Below are 12,940 nucleotides of genomic sequence, written 5' to 3'. Positions count from 1 at the left end.
AATTGCCGATACATTTTGCAAATGTCAACGGTAAGTCCGTAACGATGCAATCGAAATGCTAATAGTGTTAAGATAAGATTTCGCTGAATTGTGGGCCCAATCATAACCAGGTCATTGAATGAGCAATGTGCTGTGGTTTGAGCTGACGCATCGAATACCACACGCAACTTAGTTGTCGAACTCTCTGGCCGTACTACACAGTGGTGTGGTATTACGTAATGTGGAGAAGTCAATTCCAATCCGTGGCATGTGCGCATATGCCCAAGATCCAAATATTCTTGCAAGAATGCTGAGTACATTTCCTTTAATGCAGCGTCACGTTCAAGGCGAGTTCGAGTTGCAGGAAACGGCGTTTAGCAATGTCGATGGACTCTCCAAGTAAATTTGGAGACTGCTTAAATGGCAGAGAGACTTGAATGCGACCATTTGCGAGCACCTTAGCGTGCCCCTTGAAATGATTCTCACATTCTTGTTCCTCTGGAGTATATATGGAATATTTCACCTGGTCGTATGCGAAATCTTCAAGTTCCCAGAATTTTTTCAGTATTGTGTCAAGTCCATTACACGTAGCGACATTGCACGTGTAGAAATTCGATCTAGACTTGCTGTCCAATTTTCCCCCAACAATCCAGCGCAATGTGGTATTGATTAGACGCGGTGAGTATTCACTTAGTGTTTGGTTGTTACCGACGAATATCTCAAAGAAGACTTGCGAGCCTAGCAACAAATCGATTTTTTGTGGTTTGTAGAAGAGCGGATCAGCCAGTATAATGCCTTCTGGAAGATTCCAGTTGGTAGTGTCCAAACAATGTTCTGGCTGCTGAAGCGAAATTCGGTTTGTGACGGCAAGATCTGAAGTGAATTCATAGCTAGACACTCGAGATTTAATAACTGTTTTGACTGAAAACCGCAAGTTGGTACGAACATCTGCAATACCAGAAATTTCTTGATTATTTCGCTGAAATCCAAGTTGAAGTCGTTTAGCCAGCTCTTCAGTAATGAAGTTAATTTCAGAGCACGAGTCTAGAAGAGCCCGCGCTGTTTGAAAACTGCCATACTTGTCTTTGATTAAGACAAGAGCTGTAGGAATAAGTGCACGCCGAGTACTTTGTGATACTAACGATAGAACAGGTGGTTGCGACGCAATTGTTTCACTCATATGAGCTCCATTGTTATCTGCCGAGATATGACGATGCAACGCGGTATGGTGTGAATTTTGGCATACACGGCATTTTGATTTGGAAGGACATTTTGAAATCATGTGTCCCTTAAACAATTCGATGGTGATTTGCTTTGTGCAGTCACGAATGCGCTTGATGCTTGCTTATGATGTGCGCCTTTGCTCCTTTCATATTGCGGTTNTTGAAACCCAAGTTGAAGTCGTTTAGCCAACTCTTCAGTAATGAAGTTAATTTCAGAGCACGAGTCTAGAAGAGCACGCGCTGTTTGAAAACTGCCATACTTTTTCTTTGATTAAGACAAGAGCTGTAGGATTAAGTGCACGCCGAGAACTTTGTGATACTATCGATTGAACAGGTGGTTGGTCACACCTCCAAAAAAATAGCGTAATGGTCACACGGGTTCCAGTGGACCCCGACCCAATAAACAGATGCGTCGTACGTTCTATTTTAAATATCGACTCGAATCCTCCACTGACCTGAAGTTTAAAACTTTCTCCTTGTTATCTGATAGTTTTTTTTTTTGCAATTTTGAAATTATAACACCGTGAACTATTTCATAAAACTCAAGATTTTGTACCAAGTAGTTACCTAAGAAAAATTATAATTTCTTTAATATCGCACAAAATCGCAGCATAAGATTATGGGAAAATAAGAGATCGGGNAAATTCCCAAGTTGGTAATTTTTCGAAGCTTTGCTTCCTGTCATAAGTTAGTTTTGACTCTCCATCTATCTTTGATAAAACTAATTAAATAATGATCGCGTTCATAACGTCTGCCTCGGAGCCCAAAGACAACAACGAACCTCGGAGAGCAGAAACTGTGTCTAGAATTGTGCGGAGACTTGATGGATCCGGCTTTGGCATGGTTTGAATGTTGAACAAGCTAGTTATGTGTTCTAAAAATATTAATACCCGTTNCATTTCAAGCAAGTCAAAAAATTGACCTTTGGCCATTAAATAGGCTCAAATTTCCCATAGTGCCTTGGTGCTGCCACTGTTATTCAAATATTTCCAGTATTCGAATATTAGATGACTCTAATTTAATCGAAGTAATTTTGTAGAAGTGTCAGTAGTGCTGCCACTGAAACTCGAAGGGTTTTTATAATTACGCACATTCAAAACATAATGCATTTCTTTCTAGTAATGCAAATAGATGTTTAGTTGCAAAAGTTACCAAAATGAAATAAAAGTTACCAAGTTACCAAACCGTTTAAAAGTTACCAATTTTGGTAAAAAGCTACCAATTGTGGCAACCATGGTACCAACAAGAATATACAACAAAAGTATGAAAGTCGTCAGAACTTGGAAAGATAGCGATGGCTGAAGTAAAAAGTGTTACACCAAGTTACAGTTTTGCTCGTCACTGTATGTCCTTAGTTTTAAGTTCAGCGATGCTGTCGTCAAGTATTTTATCTAAAACAATATCGGCTACAATTGGCGATAAGGGGTTCCCCATTGGCATTCCATGATCTTGTTGATAGTATGTTCCATCATATAAAAAGNACCCGTTTGTCGTAGCGCTGCTCAAGTTGTTTGAGTGCCTTTGTGTAGTTTTCCTCTGACACTTGGAACGNATCGGCTACAATTGGCGATAAGGGGTTCCCCATTGGCATTCCATGATCTTGTTGATAGTATGTTCCATCATATAAAAAGTAATTCTTATCTCTCAGGCAGAATTCTAAGGTCGTTAAAAATTGTTGCCTTGTGATTGTGGTATGGCGTTGCAGTGAACTCCATTGTTCCATAATTGTACGAATGACGAATTGAACGGGTATATTCATAAATAGGGATACCACGTCAAATGAAACAAGGATGTCTTTTAATCTGTCTTTAAATATAAATATTGAGGTGTAAATATTGTATGGAATAACCCATATGTATGTATCAGGATTGTTGCGAACATTCGCATTCGCGACCGCGGAGCTTCCGCATTAATTTTAACATTCGCATTCGCTTTAGCATTCGCAATAATCAATGCGGAGCTTTTGCGAATGCGAATATTGTGCAACTGCACTGGTCAAACGTTTACATATCTGGCAGAAAAAACGACAAATATTTTTTGCCTGTGGAGATGCTACGTTAAAACTGTTAAAAAGTCAAAGAGTAAGACATGAACCAAAAATACAAGATCACGTAAGAACGCGACGTTGTATTTGTAACTGGTTTTGATAAAAAAGTTTGCGAAAGCGGGTTCGTCAGCTGAGCGTTTGTTTACATCACAAGCACCACTATTTTACACTTTTATTCAAGTAAAGAAGAGTTAATTCAACATGACAACACATTTTAAAGCATTTTGTTGCATCATTATACCTAAATTGTGCGTTTAAAGTGGCTGACAATAATTTTGGCTAATTTTGGTTTTCGTTGTTTTCTTTGCTTTGTTTACTTTTCGCTCGTTTTCCGATGAAACAAGATGACGTAGAACCCGTTAAAAAAAATCGATCATGTGTCTTTCGTTCATGAGAGTAAGATTCTTCAATAGGTATTTCCAGCGGAAATGTTCAATGTCTAGCTATAAAGAGAATCCCCTATATGGGCGTTAAAAGATAACCTTTATTTAGGTAAGAATTATGTAACTATTGAATATTATTTGCCAAAGGTCTGTTGAAAAAACGGGATGCATCGCTAGCGGTGAGTAACTAATTGAGACTGCCTGCCCCTAGGAAAAGTCGAGCTCAGCTAATTAAAAAAGGAGTTACAAGCTATTCATTACAGGTCAACCTTTTCAAGAAGTCACCATGGAACTAAGCAGATATGAGGCCTTCATCGTCTGTGATTCCAATAATTCAAATTATTATAAAAAAGCACCCCGCTTTTTAACAATAAAACAAGATTTTAAACTTATTCGGCTGGCAGAGACGACTTCCAAAGAGAATTTTCTTAAAAATTTTCATTCCTAGAAAATTTCAATTTATTTGCCGTATCGACCTATTTAGAACCTTGCTATAAGCACACATTTTTCAAACTAGTCACAGAAGAAAGGATTAAAAATGTGATACAAAAACTAAAACGCTGATGACGCTACAAATTCTGAACTACCAAAGGAATGAGAATGAAGAAATTTTTGGAAAGCAATGGTGTTTAAACAACGATCTTGCCATGATGCTAGATTGTGAAGATGATAGTCAGGAGGATACATCCGATATTTGCAGCCCCGATGTAACTCTCAAAAAGAAATTATTGCACTGAAAAAATATATATATAACTGAAAGTTCTCTCAACTGGTGCAGCGTCAATCGAAAAGAATTTAAAATTTTGTCAAGTCTCAAGTTTTTCAAGTTTGTCGCCTCGGGCGAGTAGTTATTAATGGCGCAGGTTTGATTTACGACCCTTTAAGAAACAGGCTGCAACCCGAAAAGGCGGCAACATTACTTTTTATTAAATACAATGTTCCAATTTTTAACTTCAAGTACTAAAAAAACATTATTTAAAATTACTAACTTTTTCATTTTTATATACCTAACTTAGGTAACCTACTCACCTAAATTATTTCTTAAAAATACTTGACATTCGCATCCGCATGCGCGGATGTTGGCTTTTAAACATCCGCATCCGCATTCACATCCGCGGATGTTTAAAATTCCACATTCGCAACATCCCTAGTATGTATACAGCATTCTGTGGAAACATATGTATGGAAGTTAAAAAAAAGATGCAAAAAAATTAAGTCAAAAAATATATTTTCTGGTTCAAAGAAGTTCATAATACTAGTGGCAGAAGTAAAAGAAGCGTCTTATTTCGACCAGTTTTATCTATATTCCTTTTGATTATTCATTTCTAGCAGGCCCGGCGAACTTCGTCCCGCCCAAAATTAGATTTTTAATTTAATAATTTTGGTCCAACATTTTCTCAATTATAGGCTACCAGAAAACTCGCTAGGTGGCGTCGTATTTATGAACTGATTTCGTACAAATTCAAAATGTGTGCTACCTCCATGATGAGAAATAGGCTGACTTCCAAAACGTTCCAATACAATGTTTGGATACTGTTCTACTGCGGTATTCAAACTCTTTGCATATGCAGAGTAGCGAAACATTGCAACCATATACATTGCATATTTGGAATATTTAATAAAACAATAATCACCATTTCGGAATTTTGCATTTTTAAAACACCAATGGTAACCAATAACAAACGAAGCATCAACTTTGTTTCTGATGCGCTGATTGCGCTAGCAATGCGTTTCGATAACTTATCGGAGGGTTTTGGAAAAGTGTACATTGTCAACCAATTGTAGTTCGGCGTTATGGAACATTAAACTTTGTACGTATGCAATGCAATTGATGTTTTGGAAGTCAGCCATACGTATGCAAAAAATAGACCCGCTAGGTAGCGCTGGAGTCGAGTTATTTATAAAATTCTTATTTATGAATTAAGTTCTTTTAAATTTAAAATGTAAGCTACCAGCATGATGGAAAATATGTTTACCAAAAATAGACCCGCTAGGTGGCGCGGGAGTCGAGTTATTTATAAAAGTCGTATTTATGAACCGATTTCGTTGAAATTCAAAGTATAAGCTACTTGCATGATGAAAAAGCATTTACGAAAAACGGAGTCGAGTTATTTATAAAAGCCCTATTTATGAACCGATTTTGTTAATGCAAATTCGAAACTTTATTACTTTCATGATGATTTTTTTTTCATTCTAAACATATATGTGGGAATAGATACGGACAAGGTAGCAACGCTACGGCGAAGTGAACTCAACATACGAACGGACGAACGAGACAAAAACCGAACGGACAGCAGAATCGAGAGTCGCTAGCCGGACGCGGACGTTAAAACACGCTCGAAATGTCGCACTAAAAATAACTCTGCCTATTGTTAGAATTACAATGAAATTACTTAAAACTATTACATAAAATTAATTAAAACTATTATTTAAATATTAAATGTATATACTCGTTATTTCATATGTGAATATAAATAACACATATGTGTATTTGAACTGAAATTGTGTGTGTGTCGTGCGTTTTATTTAAGCGGAAAGACGACGACTTAGCCGAAGTAGCGGCATAAGTCCTACAAATAGGGACGTGACCGGAATGTGAACTTTGTGCCAAGAAAGAACAATTAAATAATTTTTTTTCCCCTATTGCGAGGAAAACGTGCGAAATCGCGTAATACGATAAAAGCATATATGTATATGTGAGCATACAAAAATTTAAGTGTGGTAGTGTGTAGTATGTGTGTGCGAGTGGACAAAATGCGTATTAATGCATTTAAAAAATATTTAATTTAAAGAAAAATCAGCGGAAGTGTGGACAAAGTGCGAGATAATGCACTATAAGTGAATACATGCACATACATAAGTGGCTTTAGTAACAATTTTAAAGCATTTGGTGGTACAGTACAGTATAGGTATGTACGTACGTAAGTAAATATGTATGTACATATTGGCATTCAAATTTACGAAGTTGTGTTTGAATTCGCGAAATAGAAGGGACGCCAATTGAGCGTCATAACGGCTGTTTGAAAACGCAGTCGCACAGCGGCGTTAACTGCCAAAAACGACGCAGAGACAACGAAGCTGTAAAGTGACAAAAGTGTAGCAACGACAACAGAAGCTGTAAATATAAATACGAGCGTCAACAAAACACATGGATGCAAAGTCAAGAACGAAACGAAATTATATAGCACAATTTGTAGAGTGAAATAGCGACAGAAAAAGCAGCAAGGCTAAAAACAAAAGCGTAGCAGAGGCGAAGCAGTAATCACAAAGCCGAAGTAAAGTAAATGCAAATATAAATACGAACTGAAGTAGAGTCAACAGAAGCACAAATTTGCGGTCGTAAAACAGCTACAACAGAAACAAATAACAAATGACAGAAACAAAGTAAAATTGCTAGGATGAAATAGCGACAACACAAGCAGTGACACAACGATACGACAGAAGCAGTGAATATCGAAGCAAGAGTGAATCGGATATAAATAAAAAGTAAGCAGCGGAAAAAGTCGACATACGAAGCACAAAAGCAACCGTTCGCGAGTAAAAGCAGAAGACAGACAGCAATATCAGCAAACATAGAAGAGAGGGAAACCATCAGCCTGTATAGTAAGAAATATTCTAATAAGAAATTTTCATATTTATTATATTCTTATGTTATTATTATTTGTAAGTAAAGACAATTAATTCAAAATAGAAACAAGTGAAATAAGAGCAATGACGGTTGACGAGTTAAGGGCAAAATTGAGAGAGCTCAATTTGAACTCAAGCGGACTAAAAAGAGACCTACAAAATAGAGTTATGGTACATTTTAATAACAATGAAGCAAACAATCAAACTGACGACACGAGTGACGACGAACGATCATACACTACAGTCCGTAATGCCGCGGCAGAGGCATCACGAATGCAAAGAGCAGAAAGGGTTGCTTTCACACTTCGCGACATTAAAGATAGTGTATCCGCTTTTACAAGTGACAATTCAATTGACGTCAATCATTGGATTATTGAATTTGAAGACGTTGCTGATACAGTGGGCTGGAATGAGCTGCAAAAGTTTGTGTATGCAAAACCACTTTTGAAAGGTGCTGCTAAAATATTTGCCCGTGGTTTGGTAGGAGTTAGGGATTGGTGTACCCTAAAAAATGCGCTCATTGATGAATTTGGTGAAAAAATATGTGCCGCAGAAATTCACCGTGCTTTGAGAAATAGGCGTAAGCAATTCAAAGAAAGTTTGAATGAGTATTTATATGTACTAATAGAAATGGGTACACCTATTGCACTCGACGATCAAAGTATTATTTCATATTTTGTGGATGGAATTCCAGATGCTAGGGCAAATAAAACAATGTTATATCAGGCAAAAAACTTACGAGAATTAAAAGAACAATTGCGCGTGTATGAGAAAGTAAAAGGGCTCCACTATTCGTTAAATAAGTCAGGTGTACCTCAAACTTCTTCTGCAAGTGCAGGTGACGCTAAAGATAAACAAAATAGTTCGAAAAAAGTTTGCTATAAATGTAGCAAGGAGGGTCATATAGCAAGATAAGGTCAAAAAGAGAATACGGTTAAATGCTTTAAGTGTAAACAAACCGGACATTTTTCATATGAATGTAAAGAAAAGCCAAAAGATGTAAAAAGTGAACCAATGAGTATGATAGAAGACGGTAAAGCGGGAAATATTGCAACAAAAAGAAATGGTTTCTATTTTTTGGACATAACAATAAACAATTTTACTTTTTCTGCGTTGGTAGATACTGGTAGCAAATACAGTGTAATGAGGTATGACACGCTTTTGATGTTAGGTGACGTAGAGCTAGGAAATCAGAAACTACATTTGAGCGGAGTAGGTAATAGCCAACTCACGACATTGGGTTGCTTCGATGCCGAAATCAATGTAGATGAGGTATTTCTGGAAGTGTTATTCCATGTTGTAAGGGAGAAGGACATACCTGCAGTAGCTGCGGTTGCGGTAGAAAGTAAAGAAATCAAGAGTGATGTTAGGCTAGATGTGACAGATGATGCTGCGGTATCAGTCGTACCTGCTGCTGCGGTAAGAGGAAGCAATATCACTTCTTTGGACGAGAAGAAATGTAATGAAGCGGATGTAAGGAATGGTGGTTCCGAGGAAAGCATGTTTTGGTTAAAGGAATTTGAAACGTTGTGTTTAACTACAGATTTGAAAGAAATTGACGAGCGTCAGAGCGTAGATTTGTCGAATACCAGTAAAGAAGATGCCAGGGAAATTGAAGTCCTAATAGGAAATTATGAGCCCAGGAAACCAGAAAGTTCCCCAATAGAAATTAAACTTATTTTAACGGATGAAGTATCGGTTTATCAGCGCCCATGTAGATTATCGTTGGCAGATCAGAAATGGGTAAATGAACAAGTGACTTCTTGGCTAGAAGAAGGTATTGTGCGGAAGAGTACATCGGAATATGCGTCTCCGATAGTACTAACGACCAAAAAGAACGGATCAAAGAGATTATGCGTAGACTATAGGAAAATAAATGAGAAAATAATAAGAGATCATTTTCCGATGACAGTAATTGATGAAGTACTGGATAGACTATACGGTGCTTATGTGTTCACGACTTTAGACTTAAAAGACGGATTTTTTCACGTTCCTATAGAACCAGATTCTAGGAAATATACCTCATTCGTTACGCAAATGGGACAATACGAATTTTGTTCCGTTCCGATTGGCATTTCGAACTCGCCTGAGTTACGTCAACTCTACCGCCAACTTAGATTCCGGCTATTAACTGGGCCAGGTAGTAACAGTATAATATTTCTTACCATGCACTTTTCAAAATTTAACATAATTGCACATGATTTCGCAATTATCCAGTTGCGAAATCAATGGATAAGCAAAAATAAGTAGAAGTACATAATAAGCATAATATGTAAGAAATACATATTAATCAAAATAAACCTAGAATAAGCTTAATATTGTTATAAATAATACTGTTAGCTTGTACGTAAGGGCAGTTCTGAAGAACCAATAAAGAAGTGAAAAGCAAATTTAAACTTTGGGTTTTTTTTATTGAGCTGAAGCTCAACATCCGTAATTCCTGCGTTGTTCTGCAGGTGTATTCAAGCGATTTTTCACGATTTGTTGAGAGACGGTACGGTGATTGTCTACATGGACGATATCGTTACCCCGGCTAAAGATGAAGCCGAGGGTATACAAAAACTTAAGGTGGTTCTGAGACGTGCAAGTGAAAGCGGGTTGAATATACGATGGTCAGGTCAAAATGCCAATTTTTTAAAAGGCAAATATATTTCTTAGAGTATATCATAGAAAATGGAAGAATATTGCCGTCAAGCGAGAAACCAAGGGCTTTTGAAAAGTTTCCAATACCGTCAAGTAAGAAAGAAATTCAACGGTTCTTAGGACTTACTTCATTTCTTAGACGTTTTGTACGAAATTATGCGGTGGTAACCAAACCACTTACAGATTTACTAAAGAAAGACGCGAAATTTGTTTTGACTGACGAAAATTTAATTGCTATTCAAGAGTTGAAAAACGCGTTAGTGAACGCACCAGCTTTGAAATTATATAATCCGACGGCGTACACGGAAGTTCATGCGGACGCATCGAAATATGGCTATGGTGCAGTATTACTGCAGAAAGATGGAGAAGATCAGCAATTGCATCCTATAGAGTGCATGAGCCGGAAAATAACATCGACGAAAGAAAAGTACAGTTCCTATGAACTCGAAGTCTTGGCAGTTATTGAGGCAGTAAAGAAATAGACAATTTACCTTAGGGACTTGAAATTTAAAACTGTGACGGACTGCAATGCTTTTGCATTGACAATGAGTAAACGTGATGTGACAGACAGAATAATGAGATGGGCAATGTACCATCAGGAGTACGACTACACCGTAGAACACAGAGGAGGAACACGCATGAAACATGTCGATGCCCTTAGCCGTGTATATTGTTTAATAATCGAAGACTCGCTAAAGATCAGATTACGGGAAGCACAGGCGGAAGACGAGTGGATTAGGGCTGTTAAGAAATTGTTGGAGAAAGAACAGTATTAAGATTACTTTTTAAGATATGAAGTTTTATATAAGGATCCCGTTAAGGAACTTTTAGTAGTACCTTCTTCAATGGAAGACGAAATCATACGTCTAGCACACAATCAAGGCCATTTCGCAACCAAAAGGACTCAGGACATGGTCGAAGTTTTATTTTATTCCGAAATTGAGCACTAAAGTTAGTAAAATCATAAAAATGTTGCGGAGAATACATAGTAATTGAAGCTAAGGCAGGAAAAAGGAGGGTTTATTAAATCCGATTGATAAAGCTCGTGAACCTCAAGGTACTTATCACATAGACTATGTTGGCCCATTGGCCGAAACTCGCTAAAAGTAAATACATATACTCGCTGTGATAGATGGCTTTACAAAATTTGTTTGGTTGTATCCAACCAAGTCTACAGGTGTTGAAGAGGTAATAGACAGGCTGAAGAAACAGTGCGCGGTTTTCGGTAATCCAAAACGAGTTATTACAGATAGGGGAAGTGCATTCACCTCGACTGCATTCAAAGCGTATTGCGAGCAAGAAAACATTCAGCATTTATAGATTGCGACGGGGGTGCCACGAAGAAACGGGCAAGTGGAAAGGGTCCACAAAAAAGTAGTCCCAATGATCTCAAAGCTATGCCACAGTGATCCAGCTCACTGGTATAGTCACGTCGAAAAAGTTCAACATATTTTAAACCGTACAGCTCCAAGAAGTACGAAAGCATCACTTTTCAAAGTTCTTACGGGTTAGAAATGCGCAGAATTGATTATCCGGACTTGAGAGAAATATATGACGAATTAACAATAGAAGACTTGCACTTAGAGAGAAACACAGTTAGAGAAAAAGCTCAAGAAAACATAAATAAAATTTAGACAGAAAATTTTAAAAAATTTAACAAAAAACGGAAGAAAGCAAGAAAATATAAGGTGGGAGAACTTGTTGCGATAAAGAAAACGCAGTTTGGAACAAATACTAAGCTAAAACCCAAGTATCAAGGCCCATACGCGATAACCGCTAAGTTAAGCCATGGGAGATATGAGGAAAAAAGATAGGGAACGACGAAGGACCGAATAACACAAGTACAGTATGCGAATTCATGAAGCCCTGGAGTTCGTCATTCGGGTCGAATAACACATCAGGATGGCCGAATGTGGGAATAGATACGGACAAGGTGGCAACGCCACGGCGAAGTGAACGCAACATACGAACGGACGAACGAGACAAAAACCAACGGACAGAAGAATCGAGAGTCTCTAGCCGGACGCGGACGTTGAAACACGCTCGAAATGTCGTACTAAAAATAACTTTGCCTATTGTTAGAATTACAATGAAATTACTTAAAATTCATTAAAACTATTATTTAAATATTAAATGTATACACTCGTTATTTCATATGTGAAAATAAATAAAACATATGTGTATTTAAACTGAAATTGGGTGTGTGTCGTGCATTTTCTTTAAGCGGAAAGACGACGACTTAGCCGAAGTAGCGGCTTTATGTACATACATAAAATGAGAGCCGTTTTCGTTGTTCGGACTAAACTCAAAAAACCAGTCAATTGTCGGAGGTTATACCTTGCATATATTCCTATTATAGCCCATTAGACAATACGCTGGTGGCGCTGGAGTAGAGTTAGTTATAAAAGTCGTATTTATTAACCGATTTCGTTCAAATTCGCAAAGTGAGCTACCTATATGATGAAGAATTCGTTTCCTAAAAATGAACCCGCTGATGCTTTCCATTGCCAGACAACCGGTCAGGTACGAGCATGATTTTTAATTTCGACAAAACTCAAACACATTGTTTGTTGGTCCAAATAATGAGACACGTATTTTTTCTTTTGCATCGGAAAAATTTTTCGGCCGAATTAAACGCGATTTTGCTTTTCAGGCAAAAATCGAATTTTCGAATTGACAGTGAGAATGTTTTTTTAAAATGACCATAACTTTGTCAAAATTTAATAGATTCTAACAATGTTTTTACTCAAATGTCAGTAGTTCTTGTCACTTCAAGATAGAGTGATATAATTATTGATTATCATTATTTANTGGGACTTATCGTTCCGTAGATATAGCTGATAAAAATGTCCACGCCTATGGAATGTGGCACACCCACCCTCTACAAACTCATTTATATATAACCTCTTATAAGCACCTACCATGGATATGTCTGCATACCAGATTTTAAGTTCGTGTGGCTTATGGTTCCGAAGTTATAGCTAATAAAAAATTCCACGCCTATGGGATGTGCCACGCCCCCTTTTACAAACTCGTTT

General features: G+C 37.4%; 1 protein-coding gene across 1 annotated transcript; it reads right to left on the bottom strand.

The window, feature by feature from the left end:
* Positions 1-304: 304 nt before the first annotated feature.
* On the bottom strand, positions 305-1,261 carry LOC108374651 (uncharacterized). Its single transcript, XM_017630636.1, has one exon. It carries the CDS (start codon positions 1,259-1,261, stop codon positions 305-307), a length of 957 nt encoding a protein of 318 aa, XP_017486125.1.
* Positions 1,262-12,940: the final 11,679 nt, after the last annotated feature.

This window comes from Rhagoletis zephyria, unplaced genomic scaffold (assembly GCF_001687245.7).
Source record: "Rhagoletis zephyria isolate East Lansing unplaced genomic scaffold, Rhagoletis_zephyria_1.1 Rzeph_scaffold_07965, whole genome shotgun sequence".
In the NCBI taxonomy this organism is placed as follows: domain Eukaryota; kingdom Metazoa; phylum Arthropoda; class Insecta; order Diptera; family Tephritidae; genus Rhagoletis; species Rhagoletis zephyria.
The sequence above is the reverse complement of the archived record's forward strand: the minus strand, read 5'-3'. Positions and strand labels throughout refer to the sequence as shown.